This window comes from Hydra vulgaris, chromosome 11 (genome assembly GCF_038396675.1).
Source record: "Hydra vulgaris chromosome 11, alternate assembly HydraT2T_AEP".
Taxonomy (NCBI): Eukaryota; Metazoa; Cnidaria; class Hydrozoa; order Anthoathecata; family Hydridae; genus Hydra; species Hydra vulgaris.
Window position 1 is genome coordinate 32,049,422 of NC_088930.1, and position 18,660 is coordinate 32,068,081.

General features: G+C 27.8%; 1 protein-coding gene across 2 annotated transcripts in view; it reads right to left on the bottom strand.

Annotated features, from left to right (window-relative positions):
* Window positions 1-270: 270 nt before the first annotated feature.
* The window catches only part of LOC136087586 (uncharacterized), a 144,847-nt gene continuing 126,457 nt past the window's right edge, over window positions 271-18,660 (bottom strand). For both annotated transcript variants that reach the window (XM_065810785.1, XM_065810786.1), the window contains exons 20-27: window positions 17,529-17,980; window positions 17,283-17,377; window positions 17,018-17,177; window positions 6,874-6,943; window positions 6,525-6,689; window positions 2,457-2,557; window positions 1,505-1,703; window positions 271-919 (exon numbers count right to left, since the gene is read on the bottom strand). In XM_065810785.1, the coding sequence (XP_065666857.1) occupies window positions 591-919; window positions 1,505-1,703; window positions 2,457-2,557; window positions 6,525-6,689; window positions 6,874-6,943; window positions 17,018-17,177; window positions 17,283-17,377; window positions 17,529-17,980 (1,571 nt within the window). In that variant the 3' untranslated portion in view covers window positions 271-590. The remainder of the gene's footprint in view (window positions 920-1,504; window positions 1,704-2,456; window positions 2,558-6,524; window positions 6,690-6,873; window positions 6,944-17,017; window positions 17,178-17,282; window positions 17,378-17,528; window positions 17,981-18,660) is intronic.

Sequence of the window (18,660 nt, forward strand, 5' to 3'; positions counted from 1 at the left end):
TTTTTTACTTGTTCAGTTCTTTTCTTTTTTAAGAAACTTAAACAAAATCATCTTTTTTTTCCTGAAAAAAAAGTATTTTCCAGAATAACTTTATTTTTGTATATTTTAAGTAATGACCTTCTTTCGTCAAAAATGCAAAATATTTGGCCGTACACTTGATAAAGATCATGATTTGCTGCTAAACAAAACTTAAATCATTTAATTTACTAACTGAAGTAATCGGGATAAACTATATTTAAAAACAAAAATGCTCATAAAAACAAAAACTCATTAAATCTGAATAAAAGTTTATCAAATCATTTAAAATTTACAATATTAATAATCTTTTAAGGTTTGTTTGTTCATAAAAAACATAAATACTTTACGTAAATAAATTGTGTATATTTATAATGTTACTACTTAGTAACCTGTCTACTTACAACTTAGTCACACTTTTAACAACTTAGTCATACTGTTACTACTTAGTAACCTATTAAGTCGTTAAAACTAACCTAAAAAAAGTGGTAACACAATATGGTTCTGAACTAAAAAAAAAGCACCATTCCCTGCAGAGCAAGAAAAATGGTAAAAACGAAAAATTCATTTGTTGTCTATTTAAAAATCTTGATGCGCAACCACAACAGTTTCTTTACTGCGTACTCCGAAAATCTTTTCCAAAAAGTTTTCTTCGGGCGACGCTTAATTTCCTCTCTAAACTCGGCAATCTGCTCCAAGGACACACCAAGATCGTTTAGGGTTACATATTTAAAGTTTACCCCATATAACTTTGAAAATTTATTTCTCAGTTTATATCTTTGTTCAGCGTGTTTATAAAGAAGTAGATCAGTTTTTATTTGAAGTCTTTCTATCATATTATGAAATTCAATTAGATATTCTTGAGAAAGATTATTCATTACTTGCAAGTATGCAAGCTTTTTATCTAAAATAATTCAAATATTAAATAAAACACTCAGAAATATATAAATAATTTTTCAAACATTTAGAAAACTGTAAATTTTTATTAATTTTTAAACCAGAAATTTGATAACTTTTAACCGTATATTATACCATATTTAAGGGACTCTCCCTTTAAATAAACCCCTAATAACATTTTGACTCCACTCATTAAATCTGAATAAAAGTTTATCAAATCATTTAAAATTTACAATATTATATTATAATTAATACAATATGTATTAATTATAAAAATATATTTCATAACTAATTTATTAAATTAAGAATTCTTAATTAGAAAAAAAATACGTTGTTAATAATACTTATGAAATGATGTTTTTGCACTACCCGCTTAATGACATGTATTGAAAATTTGAAAAAAAATATGCAAGTTTTATAAAAAGTATTACACGGTGAAAATTCTTTTACAGTTATTGTGTTATCATTAAAAATAAACTAAAAAATGACATAGTATTATAAATAAATGCATTTTAATCTTTGAAAAAATATATACTGGACGATATTGTTATTAGTTTTTTATTTACTTTTTTTAACTTCTATTTTAAAATACCTAAACTGGGTGCAACTCGAGGTTTTTTAATCCACTTTATTCTTAAAAATTCATATACACTACCAGCAATCAAAAGACTTAGTAGAACATATACCATGCCACTCAGCATCATCTTAAAGATTGGTGATTGAATACTAAAAAGTTGAACTTGAGTTTTATTCAACTTCAAGTGTGTTGAGTTGGTTTTTTGCATAGCATCCTATAAAGTAAATTTTCTTTTTATATTGTTTTTATAACTAGTACATTAATTAACACAAATTAATAAAATTAAACCATTGTTTAATATTACAATTTTTAAGTCATATTTAAATAATCTTTTTATCATTATTTATACAATATTATTATAATAAAAACATCACAAAAATTATGAATAGAATCATTAAATTAATGCAAATTTCAATTTATAAAACTTATTTAGTTAGTATTTTATATATATATATATATATATATATTTATATATATAATATATATATATATATATATACATATATATACATACATATATATATACATACATATATATATACATACATATATTATGTTAGTGTATTCTACTAATAGAGTGCTCAATGTTCTTAAAAAACAAAGCATAATCAATTAGCAAAAACACTTATCGAGTTTTATTTTTCTTTAATATGTGTGTGTGTATATATATATATATATATATATATATATATATATATATATATATATATATATATATATATATATATATATATATATATATATATATATATATATATATATATATATATTTATATATATATATACATATATATGTATATATATATATACGTTAAGTTGACCCTAAAAAAATTTATATTCTAATACTTCTATTGTGATATCCATTAAATACTATATTATAATAAAAATCCTTTAAATAGCGGTTTCTGTATCGACCAATAACTCATTGCATTCTCTCAAAAAGCCAAATTAATATTTAAAAACTTACCATTTTAAAATCATGCATTGCAGAACCAACCATAGCTGAGCTGTTTTTTAATAAATTATTCATACAAGATTGAAGTAGAGAATAATTTCCACCCAATGACACTAGAAAAAAAATCTTGATAAAAAACTGACATCAAATTTAAAAACAAATTAAAAACAAATTTCAATCAAACTTTACTTGTTAAACCTTTTAAGAACTTTGCTGAATAGATTTATTGTATTAACCAGATTACGTTGTGAAATTTTAATTATTTTTTTGTATTAACACATATATAATTATTTTTTTGTATTAACACACAGCTATCTAAAACCAAGGGATGTTACTCTGTGCAATTTGAAACCTGGATTCTGATTTTATAAACTCTTTGTTTTGGTTTGTTAAACTAGTTTAAAAAAATAATTGATTTCCAAATAAAAATACTTAGAGCAAAATTTAATATATGTTTTAACAGGAAGTAATAAGTTCAGTAGAGTTTCATTTAAAAGAATTTTTTTAGACAAACATCAAAAACAAGTTTTTAATCTAATCACTCAGTTTTAAAATATTCCATATCTTGTTTTTTTTTGCTCCTTGTAAGAGGGTGAAGCATTTAATATTGAGTAATTAATTAATTTAAAAAAACATTCAACTTTATTAGATTTTATAAATTTTTATATAAAACATTCTTAAAATAACCCAAAAAATACAAAATAGGCTTCGTTAACCACCTCAATTTAAGTCATTACAATACAAATATGTATTTGTATCAATATCACCCCTTAAATTGAAGATCATCATTATGTATATATATATATATACATATACATATATATATATATATATATATATATATATATATATATATATACATATATATATATATATATATATATATATATATATAAATCAATATCACCCCTTAAATTGAAGATCATCATTATGTATATATATATATAAATATATATGAATATGAATCAATGTCAAGATCTTTATAACCAGTTCTTAAATTTAAGACCAGCAATATATACTAAAGCTATTTTTACAGTATCTGTTGAACTACATTTCAAATTTCAAATACATTCAAATATGTTTAAAGAATCCAATATTTCTATTTTTATTAAACAGTACTACAACATTGATTCTATTCTGTATTATCAACACATCTATTTTAGGATGTGTTGATAATACAGAAAAGGTTTCTTTGAAAAAAAATATAATCAAAAATTTTGTTGTTCAACAGATTTTAGAAAGATTGAAGCTGTATCAAAATGTAAAATACTCAAAAGTAGCATATTAAAGCAATAACCAAAATGTTGATTGTTGGCCAAGTTTGACATAAACTCAAATGATGATTTATGTCTTTGATTGCTGGTTAGTTATATCAGTGAAAATCTAAACTGTTTATTTTTTTTTAAATTCTTGCTGAAAGTTTCATGACTTTTAGTTTTTAATAATTTCACATTAATTTTAAAAACTGTTTAAAAGAGCTTCATACATGTTAATAAACATTCTTTCAAGTATTCGCTATCAGAAAAAAGATTTTTCAAGATAAGCAACTTTTTGAGTACAATTATGGGAGAGAATTAAAATTTACAAGCCACTGTAAACCTCAAGCTGTTACAGAGGAGAGACTAAAATTCAACATGGCTACCTGTTCAAAGAGGTCATAAAGTTGATAAAAAGTTCAAAGAAGTATATAGATGTCATCAGCAAGTAGAACCATTTTAGATGTAAGATTGTCAAGAAGGTCATTAAAATGAATGAGAAACAATACAGGACCAAGAATACAACCTTGAGGTACCCCAGAAGTTGAGAGAGATGATTGGACAATAGTTAAAGGGGTGGTGTAGTGGTAAAGCGCTCGCTTCATAAGCGAGAGGTTCCGAGTTCGATCCCCGCCACGTCCCTGGTAGTACCGCGCTCAACTTGTTTCTCCGCGCAGCGACCTTGTTCGTCAAGGTTCGTGTTTCGGAGTTATAGAGTTGAGAGAGGGTTATAACCACCATTAAGTAGCTTCCTCATCTGTAGTGGCCTTCTTGGCCTTGAGGAGGTGAATAACAAAAAAAAAAAAAAAAAAAAAAAGATAAATTTCAGATTTTTTTAAATAACACTGTTAAAGATTTTCCAAAAATCTCTGGAATTTCTGAAATGAATTATGAGATTTAGTAAACTTAGAATAGCGTCTTTTTTTTAACAACACTTTTACATTGATAAAATTATACAAGAATGTAAAACCCATGGGGTAAAATGAGGGTTTATTTGAAACCAGCAAGAATAAACAAAAGCTTTCATACCTCCATCCAAAATCCATCCAGGGTTTTATGCAGAAGGGGTTTATGCAGAAGGCACATATTTTAGCAGAAAGATAAAAGACATCAGCTAAAAGGCAACCACAAAGAAAATCACAAAAATAATCCCAGTCAGCATAATGATAGTAGTAAATAGTGTAATAAATGAATCTAAATTAATGGGTGAATCTAAAGAAGAACAAAATAGATCATAGCATGGTCTGAACAACCTAACCAGTAACAAAAAGACACTGAACTCAAGCTAGGGTTAGAGACAAGACACAAAAAAGGAGTGAAGATAAGTGATTAAAAATGTCTAAAAACTTTAAATGTCAAAATTTAAATATCTGAGTAACATATTAAGAAATAAAAAAATTATGAGCTTTAATTCCAGCAGGCTCAGTGGTGCTAGAGCCAGTGTAATAAGTATTAAAGTCACCAATAGCAACATATAAGCAAATTGTAACGAAAATTCCTCATATCTTTCCCAATAAAAAAATTAAATATGTAAGTAATAACTGATAGAGTCGTGATTTCTTTAAGCAATAAATTTGTTCATTAATTGAATTCCGACATTCTAAATTCAAATTTAACTTTTTTTTTATTTTGAGTAGCAAATTAAAAATACGGTTAATTGCTTCTGCAGTGTGTTTTTTCCATTTTTTTTATCTGATTAAATAATCTATTTAATCAGCTAATAATGATAAATAATAAAATACTTTTTAAAATTAAATTTCAATTTTTCATTTGTAATTTTAAATTATAATGTATTCCTTCAATAACAAAAACTAAATGCACTAATAGTGAAGGCCATCCCAAGAGAGGAGATGGGGCATAGAGGATGTCTAATCCCCTAGGAAAATTTTATTTCAGCTGGCCTCATCCTGACAAAAAGGTTTACAATTTAATTGCTTAAAACAAGCAGCCGAACTTAAATCTAATCTCGCTTCAGTAACAACTTGGGGCTTTAAAAGATTGGCGTATTTTAACCCAAACAAAACATAGTTAATTACTCATTACAATTACCACAATGTTATGATATTACTATATTAATAAACAAAATCACTTTTACTCCAGTTTTTTATGTTCTTTCAGGTAACCATTTACTACTGGTATCTCACAGAAATCTTAAATCCATTGCAATGTTAGCATCGGTTGTTCTATTAATGAGGTATTAGAAAGCATAACAAATATTGTTGGATCTGCTACTAAAATTAAGCATCTGAGAACATTGATGTAAAGCTGCATATCTTTCTTTCATATACAAATGCTATCATTGTCACTGTTCAGGTAAGCTATCATCAGTTATTCTGTCAACCAAAATTCAATCTTGCATGAGTCTCTATTTAGCTTGCTTTCTGTTACTGTAACTGTTCCTTCATGCTTAAAGAGGTTTTATTTATTAATAAGATTTTACCACGAACATCAGTGCTTTTAAATCTTTCCTTATTTCATGCTTTCCTGACAAATTTTATTTACAGTTTTTTGAGTTTTCTATCAATCGTTTGCTTGAAAGAAAACAGTTTTTTAAGTTTTCTGTGAATCGTTTGCTTGAAAGAAGGCCTAAAAACTGTAAACTGTGTCTACTTGCTTTTCAGGTTTTTTTATTTGTTTTTGTATTCTACTATATTAATTAGTGGTTCTTTTCAGTCTTGTTTAGAGTGAATTTGTTAAAAAAAAAAACTATATTTAAATAAATCACTTCAATTAAGTCTTTATTAAAAAAAATAAAAAATCAGTTTAAAATTTTATTTTAATTACTTTAAAAAAAATCAAAAAATCAAAATCTGAAGCAAATTACCTCCATAATAAGAACTGTCAGTATTAAAAACTTTTGCAATTTTTATGTTAAATTGCATCATAACAACTCGGTAAGCTTCAACTGTGTATTGATCAAAAACAGCATACTTTGCGTGACCAGCTTTTAATCCATCTAAAACATCTGAATGACTTGAGAAGTTTATATCTAAAAAGTAAACAATAGATTAAAAAAAAACAAAAAAAACAGCTTAATCAAAAAATCATTTTGTAATCAGTCACCATGGTCACCACCATGATTCTTCTCAAACTTTTCACATAAAACAACATTGTTGTTCTGTAATTAGTAAAGGTAACAATTAGAAAATTTCTTTTAATCAAAAATCACAAACCTTTAATAAGATTTATTGATGATATCTTATTAGCCCATATATACTCAGGCGATCCTAACTTTGCAATAACCTTAAAAAAAGATGTTATGAATTAAAAATTTTTTATTATATTTTATGTTTATTGTTTTATCATTAAACTATACAATTAATTTTGTAAGTTTTTTTTTGTATGTTATTACATATTATTATACTCTGCCATTCATTTATTTCAATTATTACAAAAATTCTATAATGTTCTTTTTGTAACAAAAGTTGTTTGAAAGTATTTTTTGTTTCGATTTGCAAAATATTTATAATTTTTATTTTATTTATTATTATTACCCTTTTAATTATAAAAAACTCAAGTGCTTTATAATTTAAATGCTAATTTAAAATTTTAATTTAATGACTAGTTTGGCACAAAAAACATCAATACAATTTTCTGAAATTTGTTTCAAATTAAACAATATGTTAGAACTTTGATTTATAAAATTAAAATAATCTCATATGTAAGATACAAATAAACCAATATGTTAGAATTTTGATTTATAAACTTAAAATAATCTCATATGTAATTTGCAGTAGTGTAGAGCTAGTTAAAAAATTTTCTGAACTCAACGAAATTAGCAAAGATTCCATTAAAAAAAGAAGTTCATTTTGCTTATAATGCTATCCAATAGTTGGTCTTGGTATTTGTCACCTTTGCAACAAAAAATCAACTGTAAAAAAACTCCATACATTAATTAAATCAAAATATTTAATTGTTACTCACACTGTTTTACGCAAAGGCTTTTTTGTTAAATTGCATCTCAGTTATTGCACTGAATGTTGATACAGTACATCGTCAATATGCAGTGGTACTGTGATACAGACAAAACATCTTTTGATGCAGCCATTCATTCCTGACTAAAGTTTAACCTAATCAAGAATGACTGGATGCAATTGCCTTTCTAGGACAGGTCAGAGATGAAAGATTAGAACTATATCAAAAATGTTGCTAAGTACTGTCAAGTTGTGAACAACTGCGCAAAGAGAGGAGTCAAACTTATACAAAACTGCAAAGCCAAAGTCCTTCAGGTCCTTGACTTAGGAAGCCTTGAAGGTAGCTTCAACTACTACTTTAAATAGTGGAGGACCATTGCAAACAAGCTTTTCTTCAAGTACGAAAAGAAAAATTTAATGAACATTTGGTGTTTTTTTTAAGAATTTGACTGTTTATTTAGGGGGGACCCTTAAGTTAATGTTTTTTAAGTCTAATTTTTTATACAATATAAATATGACAGTAAATAGTATTGTGTGAAAAGTTAGGGGGTGTCTATAAATAATATCACACAATTTTCTACCGTTTTTAACCTCGCCCCCCTTGTCACAAAATTATAACACTAAAGTAGCAAAACTTTTTTATCTTCTTTTTCAACTTTTTCTTAGTGGGGGCGTTAAAAATTTTATATTAAAAAAAAAATACTAAGTATATATTATTTTTTTCTTAGTCCAAACCTTTTGTTCCAGTGATAATTCTAAAATTTTTTATAATTTTATTCACAAAAGTGAATAAAAAAGTAGCGCTTATTATATATAACTACAAGGCACATCCAACAATCAATAATCCAAAATCTATAGAGCTCATTTTTTACCACCCAATTATCTTTGCATAGAATTTGATTATTGCAATTCCTTTCTTTGATGTATTTTTGCACAGGTGTTGGACTAAAACGTAGAAAAGCTTTCCGAGTTGAAATGGTAAAGATTATTTAGTTTTCAAAAACTTTTAAACAATTTTGTCTTTAATGGTATTTGGGAAGTGAAAAGCCTTTACACTTACCACGTAAGGTAACCTTGGTAACCACGTAAGGTATGCCTTCCAATAGTAGTGATGCTCTTTCACCTACCTGTCAAGTTGGAATTTGTGATACATTTAATCAGATTCAAGTCTATGGTTGATGCATTGGTAGCATTTATGCAGGTAAGCCAGTTTTTGACAAAAACAAACTGTAAAAATTTCTTAGCTTTGCAGAAAAGTATGCTGAGTAGTTTAACAAATGTTTGAACAAAAATATTTTTTTGAAACTTCAAAAAACCATACATGTTTTAATGGAACTATGTGGAAGTTGAAAGAAAGTCTTGTTTGGGACAATGTAGAAGTTTGAAGAAAGTCTTGCAATCCAATTTCTGTTTCAAAATTTCGAATGAGGCATCTGATTAGCACTCCTTTTTTGCTCTTGTTCTTTCTGAATTGACTTTTTTGATTGATTTTTTCTGATTATTTTGTATACTTTGTGAATACCACTTTTCAGATAATATAAACCTCAAGCATCTCAGAATTTTTTTTCTCATTTTGATATTTAATTTGAAGATTCAAGTTTAGGATGTTTTTTTCAGGGAGATCCATTCATTGTAGAAAAAAACACAACTTTGTCATGAGTATACACAGTGTCACAAAATGACTTCTAATATGAACCTCGTGACCCTAGAAAATCCTTTTGGGGTATGATAGTGGGGATATATAGAAGTGTATCAGAAGTGATTCTGAAATCTTTTGTTATCATCCGTGGAAGAAAAATTGATTTGAAGTTTGAGCATTTTTCGAAGTTTTTTTTTGTGAAGTCAAAGCAAGTAAAAAGATTATTTTAAAGCAAGAATTTGTTATATTTTGTCATAAAGATTGCAAATAGAGATATTGTTTACATTTTTACATGAGTTATATACATTGTTAATTTATTTAAAAAATTTTGGGAACATTTTTATATGAGTTATATGCATTGTTTATTTATTTGAAAAATTTTGGGAAAGGGCTGAATGCCAAAGCATTTATTTAGAAAATTTTAGGAAGAGCAAAAGTACAATCAACATTTCTAAAATGCCTAATCAAGCAAAATGTCATGATGAAAACAGGAAAACTGTATGTTTTCTTTGTGTAAATAAATCCTCTAGACAACTCATTGCTGCTATGATTGAAAGCTGTCCTAAGTTGCTGGCCAACCAATCAACTTTGAAGGCCAAAGACCAAAGTTCCAGTTGGAGTTGTGAAAAATTTGCACTATTTATAGAAAAAAAGAGACAAGTCAAGATGTCCAACTGCCCTCTTTGCCTGATTATCAAACAATTAAAGTTTGGCCAACAAAAAGAGAATCAGTAATTGCTTGATCTGTTGTGTTGGGAAAGTAAGGTTCAAAAGCCTAGAACCAGTCAAGGCAACTAACCAAACCAATCCACCAGAAGAACTGTTGAAAAATGTTCTGCATGCTTTTCACAGATTGGAAAATTCCCCGTGTCTGCACCAAAGAAATGCTTAGACAAAACTTATTTGGAGTTGCAACTAAAGATGAAAAAGCTACCCAGAGGTTGGATGTTACAGTGATTGCCAACAAGACACCATCTCTTCATGGCACAGTTCGCCTTAGCCAAGGATTGGGAAGAAATATTCCAGTGACTCCAGGTATAAATACTCTGACTAAAAATCAATCTTTTTGCATTTTTTAAATGAATGTTGATGAAAGAAATAATTTTAGGATCTTCAAGACAACTTCAAGAGAGCTTTTTCCACAAACATCTACTTTGACTGCTCAACAGCTCTTACAAGTTCAAAATCAGACTGGCTTATCTAACAGAGGAATGAACAAGCTTGTTTCAACTCTCAACCAAGTTACTCCACATCGCATAGTTGAGAAAAACTTTAAAAAAGTTTGAATCACTTGGAAAGCATCTTTCTGATTTGTTTGTCACCAGCAACATTATGGACACAACCAAAACTGACAGCCACGAGTCCAAGTGACTACTTGTGCATTGCAAAGATCTTATTGCTCTGAGAAACCCTGTCATTTAAATTTGAGGTCCACAGTCAAATGAATTTATAAAGATTAGAATAGATGGAGGTTTCTTAAAAATTTCTCTAGGAATAATTGCCTTAGAAGCAGAGAATGTCTCCCACCATCCAAAAAGCCTCTTTTCAAAGATTCAAGTGTGAAACGGCAGTTGTTGGTAGCTGTTTCAGAAAATCTACCTGAAAAGTATGGCAGTGTGAAACAAATTCTTGACAAATTGTGCCTTGAAAGGACGTCTTTTGTGTTGTCATATGACATCATCTGTGGTTTACAGTCTGTGGCTACCATCATCTGTGGTTTACAGTCTCACTCCAGTACACATCCTTGTACTTGGTGTAACATTAAGTCTAAGAATCTTTATCAGAGTGGTGAGCTCTGAACTTTTGGATCTATTCAGAATGACTACACAGGCTTCCAAGCTGCACCTTCTACTTGGCATTGTCAACCACCTATTCAAGAATTGCTGTTTATTATGGCAAAATGCAACAGAGCGGCCAAAGATGATGAACATTCAACAACAGACATTTCATAGAGGACAGTTTGCTGGAAATGATTGCAGAAAGCTTTTGAGAAAAGTTGACAAGCTTCAACAACTTGCAGAGGCAAATTCTTGTTTCTTGGCATTGCCATTCATTGATACATTCCAAAAGTTTGATGCAATTGTTCATGTCTGTTTTGGAAATACACTTCAACAGAACTACTGTGAACTAATTGAGGAATTCTGGGACTCTTACCTCAAGCTTCCAAACACAAGCATCACTCCCAAAGTACATGCAGTCTTCTTTCATATTCCCAAGTTTATTAACTGGCATAACCGGTCTTTGGGTCTGTATTCAGAACAAGCAACAAAGTCCCTGCATCACACCTTCAACAATCATTGGCAATGTTTCCAGACTTAGCAATCACCCAGACTACCCAAAGATAATTCTTAGCTGTTTGATCGATTACAACAGCAAACAACCATTTTGATGTCATTAATTGAAAGAAAGGGAGAGAATTATATTTTCTTATGTGTGCTACATGTCAGAATCTATATATAAATCTGTTGTCTCTATTAATGATATGTAAAGAAAATGTAACAAAAATTTGATTTAGTTTTGCCAACTTTAACTTGAATTTTACTGTCAGGTTAAAATGATGCTATTTTACAAAAGTCACATAATTGCAAGATAAAAGCATTAAGATTTAGATTTTTTGATGATTTGTGTTACTAATATCATATTAATAGTATTCAGAGTTTTGCAAAAGTTTAGAGCACCCTACGAAATATAAGAAAAAAAGCTGTTAGTGTTATTTGTTGACTTCTGATTAACTTGATCCTGCACTTCATTATAAGATATATACTTGTATATATTATGTTTAAATTACGCTGTTTGTTTTTTTGTTTAATTAGTTAAAATTGAAAATAAAAATGGCTACTGTTAAAACACGAAGTGAAACTGAACATGGTATACTTGGACAACCTAGACCATTCCAAACAAATCAACTGCCAACTTCTGCTGATGTTTTCAAAACATATGACTATTTATTAAAAAAATAACAATTGCGCAAGTGTTACTGAAAGAGCAACTGTCATAGCTAATGAAATTAAAGCACTGCACAACAAAGCAAGTATTCCTACCATTGCATTCAGCAGCTTAGTTATTCACATAAAGAGATTAACTAACAAATTACATGAGCTTGGTAAATACTCTAATGGCAAGAAGTCCTCTGCAACATTTAAATCAAGTTTACAGATGTTAAACCAACTACTTGATATTTGGCTGTGCAAGTGTTTTAATAATGGTGTTCGAGAAAGGTCAGCTTGTTCATGTCCACTGCCAAAGAAAATTCCAACACTCGAATGGGAGTTCTGGATAGAAAAAAAAAACGGTACAGAAGATGGTAATAGGAAAAGTAGATAAAGAAGAAACAATTAAGCTGCAAAAGAGAGAAAAAATAGGAAATAAAACATGCAATTTACCAATTACATATAAGAAATTGAAGTTTGATAAAGAAATTGATTCAAATGAAATATATTGCTGTGATAATGAATAGTCATTATCACAGCAATATGTCAACTTTATCATTTGCCAATTGAGATGTCAAATGATAAAGTGATGTCAAGTGATAATGAGATGTCAAGTGATGAAGAGATCAAGGTTTACAACACTAAGCAATATCCTGAGTTGTGTAAGGCCATGGGTAGGTGTAAAATCAGTAACAGAGATGCTTGCCTAATAGCAAATGCCATACTAATAGATTTAGATCTTATAACAGGGAATGCTATTGATCCAGCAAAACTTTGTTGTCAGAGAAATATATGAAGGAAAAAGGAAGTTAAAAAGCATGTGCTGAAGTCCAAAAAGTATTTTGCATTGGATTTGATCGGAAGCAGGATATCACTTCTATTAAAACAAGTGGTGTCCAAAAAATTTTTAAAGAAGAACATTATGTGATAGTGTCATTTCCGCAAAACAAATATGTCAATCATGTCATGCCACAAAGTAGTAAAGCTGTTGATATTGCACAAGAGATATTATTGAGCACCAACAACATCAAATCATCAGACACTTTAGCAGCAGTTGTTGTGATGGTCCTGTGAATAACACAGGTCAACACAATGGAGTAATCAGAAAATTAGAAGAAGGTCTTGGGAGAACATTGCAATAGTTGGTCTGCTTGTTACATGCAAATGAAATGCCTTTTAGAAAATATTTCTCCATTCTGGATGGTGGACGTTAAACAGGTCCAGCTATTTTAACAAATAAAATAGATATTGCACTAGATTTTGATCCAAAAGATTTAGTTATTGTGAACTTTAAACATATACCTGGTAAAGTTGAGGATGTAAGTGTTGATGTTAAGAAAGATTTAAGATTTATTATTTGATGTTAAGAAAGAGCTCTGATCAGATATACCTTCTAAATGCTTGCTTAGCTGTTCAGCAGGGATACACTGTTTGTGATCAAATATTGTTCCTCCAGACTGCTATGCCAGGAAGATTGAAGGCATTTCCTTTCCGTTATCAATAGTATTTATGATCTTTTTAATATAATCAGTTCAGTACTTACACTTCAACAATCGAGTGACTTCTTGATCCATCGGCTGCAAACATGAAGTTGTGTTTGGGGGGGGGGGGGGGAATAGAGTGTGACCAATTTAAGATTCTCAATATTTGGATGGGTGGTGCAATTATCAATAACCAATGCTACCTTATGGCATTCTAATGAAAACTTTTTGGTGTTTCCTCTAACCCACTCCTCAAATATTTCAGAGGTCATCTAGCTCTTTTTTTACGCATGGTAACAACATAAAGTGTTTCTAATTTCTTTAAAGCATCGAGGTTTGTATGATTTTCCAATAACAAAAAAATGGAAGTTTTTCTGCACACATGTTAGCTGCAGCAAGGCCAGTTAGTAATATCTTGCAATTCTTACCTCCACTACGTTTCTAACCTTCCAAATGCATACTTTTTTTGAAAGTGCTTTACAAAATAAACCAAACTCATCTGCATTGAATATATCATGTGAGTTATAACAAGACAATATTGTCAGCAAAGTCTCAAGAAATGGTTATTTCATTAGTAACATCTTTTACTTATAAAAATAAGAAAAAATGCAGAAAATGCAGAAAAAAATGCAAGAAAAAATACTTTTACTTATAAAAATAAGAAAAAATGCAGTGCGTGGTAATAAGCCAAAACATGGTAATGACTTTAATTGATAATTTGTTGGTTTATGGGTGATAGAATAGAAATTAGAGTTCCATGCTTACTATTATTTTGAAAAAAATGTTAATATGTTAATAATTACTATTATTTTGAAAAAAATATTAATATGTTAATAACTACTATTATTTTGAAAAAAATGTTAATATCAATGAAAAAATAAAATAATAAAACACCCGATATTGTTTTAAACGATACATTGTTTCTTTTTTTCCATCTATCTAACCATCCATTGGTTGCTTGAAAGTTGTCACAACCAAGTTATTTTGCAAAATGCAAAACTTTGACTTTGAAAATGGCTCCAGACACAGGAATGTTTTGGTGTTGGGTGTTTAAAAACCACATATAACATACTTTATCCAAACCCTCATTTAGGGAGACATGCATCCGCACTCTTTTTTCAGAAGTTTTATTTTTTTTGACTTCTGAATATAAAGTAAAAGCGGGTCAAACCGATCATAGTATTTTTTCGATCACTAATCGAAAAATTTAAATAAAACTGGAACTGATAGGAATATTTAAAAAATAAAAACACCAGAAGAAAGAAAATCATCTCCTCTATTCAAATGTGTCAAGATAAAATCCAAGTCATTTTTCAGTCATTTTATTTTTATAAAAGTTTAAAAGAGAGTCGTAAAAATTTGCCTTTTTTCTTTTATTTGCTATTGTAATAATTTGGGAACCATAATTCGTTTAAAAATAATTTTGCCTCTATCATGTAGAAAATTTAATTTTAATACCGATTACATAATTCTTTTTGTTTTATAGTTAAAAATTAGACAAAAAAGCAGCTTTGAGGTTCAACAAGTACAGAGCACTACATGAGAGAATGAAAATCAAAATGGAAAATGAGTTAAAGAGTATTTTTCAAGAAGAAAATCAGTCTCAGGTAAAAAAATTGAGGCAACCTAATATTCCAAAAATTGCTGGCCAATGTATTACAAAACACGGTGTTGCAGATCATCTCAAAAAAAGAGAAGTAGTTAAGCAACTCAAATTAGCTGAAAAACAAGCTAAAAAGCGTAAAACCATCTGCAAACTCATAATGCCATTGCCTTTTTTTTGAAAAATTTGAAAAAAAAGTAACTCAAAATATAGAACCGATTACAACACCTTCAGCCAAAAGAAGAAAAGTTATTAAATGCAGAAAGCATAAAAAAGAATTACATTCGGACATGATGTCATGCAAGAAACCAAATAGCAATACTTGGCTCTGCAACAAAACATGTTTGCCAAAAAATTTTGTAATGGGTTCAGATTTTTTTTGTTGTAAAAAATGTAAACCTTAAATCTTTTATTATTTCTGTATGCTATATAAAAAATATGTAGCATATTTATGTATGCTATATAAAAAGTATATAAAAATATATACATTTACATATATAAAATGTTATATTTATTAAATGTATTTTATAGTGATCGGTTTTTAACAGACTTTCTGCCAAAAGCGATCATTTTTTTTTCTTCTAGTTTTCAAATACAATTAAAAAAAAAAAAAAAAATAAATAAAATAATGTGCTTGTTGGTATTTTTTTTCTTGTTTAAAAAAAATAGTTTAAAAATTTTAAAAAATAATAAAGTTACTTGATTTTTATTTTTCATTGATTGGTTTGACCCGCTTTTACTCTATTGTGTTTTTTTTTTTTTGACCATCCAGAAATGTTTGCTTTGGAATGCCATATTTCTTTGACATAGATACAGATGATTTTCCTTTGTCGAGTTCTTTTAGTATTTTGTATTTTTCTGTTATAGTTCTACTTGATAGCTTTCTTTTAGCAACCTTCGACATTTTTAGTAAATAAAACTTAATCGAAGTATAACTTAAATCGAAGATATCAGTAAAAATGTTTAGTTCATTAAATTAAGTTCAATGCAAAGGTATTTTCAATTATTTGATAATTTTCAAACATTCTAAATTTTGATAATTTTTGAACATTCTAAATTTTGAATTTTAATTGATATTTTTGAATTTTTAATGTAATAGTTATTAACAAATAGAATTTATTAGAAGCTTAACTAAATCAAAAGATCTCCGTGAAAAAGTTTAACTATGATTAATTATATTTGACACATAAGGTTTTATTTCTATTATATTTATTAATTATATTTGACACAAAAATTTTGTTTCTGAGCATTTAAGGTTTGGGATTTTTATTGAAGTATTGGAAGTTTTGTTTTTATATGCACTTCACAATAAAAGTTCTAGCTAAGCGAAGTTTTTTGCTGAAGGGTCCTCAAAAAACACTATGAGTTAGTGAATGGTCCGACTTAACCAGGGTACAACTTAAGCAGATGATTTTATAGTAAGTTGATAGAGAATGTTCAAGGGGAATTGAAACTTTGTTCAACTTAGTAAAACTCCGACTTATCCAGGGTCCAAGTTAATGGGATTTAACTGTATATATATATATATATATATATATATATATATATATATATATATATATATATATATATATATATATATATATATATATATATATACATATATATATATATATATATATATATATATATGTATATATATATATATAAATATATATATATATTTATATATATATATGTATGCACATATGTATAATATGAAGTAAATATTTAGTTATGTGGTGAAAAATTTTTTTGAAAAAAAACTCACAGTATATTTTGGATATAAATCAATGACTGAACTAACGACATCAACTGTCAAAGCTGAAATTATATTTCCAACACATATTGAAGTCAAGACAATACCCATAAATGTCCAAATTATTAATAACACTCTTCCACAAAATGTTAATGGAATCTTGTCACCATAACTGAATAAAAAATTTTAAATTTTCATAAGAAGTAAAAGAGTAAGCAAAAAAAAAAATTATATTTTACTTCAATAAAAACAATATTACAAAAAAAGTTTTACATACCCAACAGTTGTAATAGTAATAATAGAAAAGTATATTTCTTCAAATATACCACTCAAAGTAAAACAATGACTTTTTCTTCGAGAATTTTGATATTGCTAAAAAATAAACAAAAAGATTTTAATAATGTTAAAAAATAAAAGTTATAACTTACTAAAGTTATAACTCTAATTTTTTTAACAATTAGTCCACTGTTTGTTTTATTATCTGTGTGTATATTACCTTATAATATAAATATTCGGTACTTACACAATAAAACAAGATGACACCAAATAAACAATTTAACAAAATGTAGATTACAAGTGTTGCCAAACTACTTGCAGTATTTTCAAAAACTAATTTTTCATTTTCAGCTAACTGAACAGATGTATTACTTGGAATAAACAAAAACACAAAACCTGAAAGTTGTAATGTTGAGGAATAAGAACTATTATGGACTTGTACAGGTACTGCGACAGGAAGTTTTATTTCATTTGAACTCATTTTTTCAAACTCTAAACTAGTGTTTTGCAATTTTGTATAAGCAAATGAAATTTTTTTTGAAAAAGAGGAACAAATACCAGCACATTGTTTCAATGAATGTTCTGTTGGTGCAATCATTATACCTTCAGGTGGAAATTGTGAGGACTTATTTGAACTTGCAAATGGTGGTAAAGAAATGTAATTTATTTCAACAACAGGATTTAAGATACGACATGTTACTAAAATAAAAAATTGCAAAATTTTTATTTACTAGTATTATAATTTAAAACTATACTTAATATTAGAGATATTATATAACACCATATTATTATTATATATGATTTCTCTAAAACTAGATTACTAATAATATTAAAGATATTATAATAGGGTTGGGTAAATCTGAAAAAAAATTGTACAACTGGTGGAATCTTAAACTCTCAACAGTGCTAAAACCAAATCCAGAGGTCTTCTCAGGATTTCTACTTTACAGGCTACTCCTTCATTTTGGATTAGTTATAGTTATTTTTTCCATTATAACAATTAAAAATGTGTTTTATGGCGATATATATTTGTATAAATACCTATATTTTTTTCTTATATATACCGCAAATAGTGAAAAAAAAAAAAAAAAAGAAAAAAGGACTTATTCTACTTATATTTTAGATAATTTAAGTAAAAAAAAAGTAAAACCATAAGAATAATTGAGAGTAAAACCATAAGAACAAGTGAGTCTATAGTCTAGACAATTTAGGTTGAAAAAAACAAGTTAAATCATTAGAATAATTGAGGAAACTTATTCATTGAGGAAACTTAATCATTTTTTAAACAATCACAAAAACACAACATTAGAGATTTTTTATTTTTATAACCCATACTCATACTCATGTAAAATATAGTTCTATAGGTTATTGTAGATTAG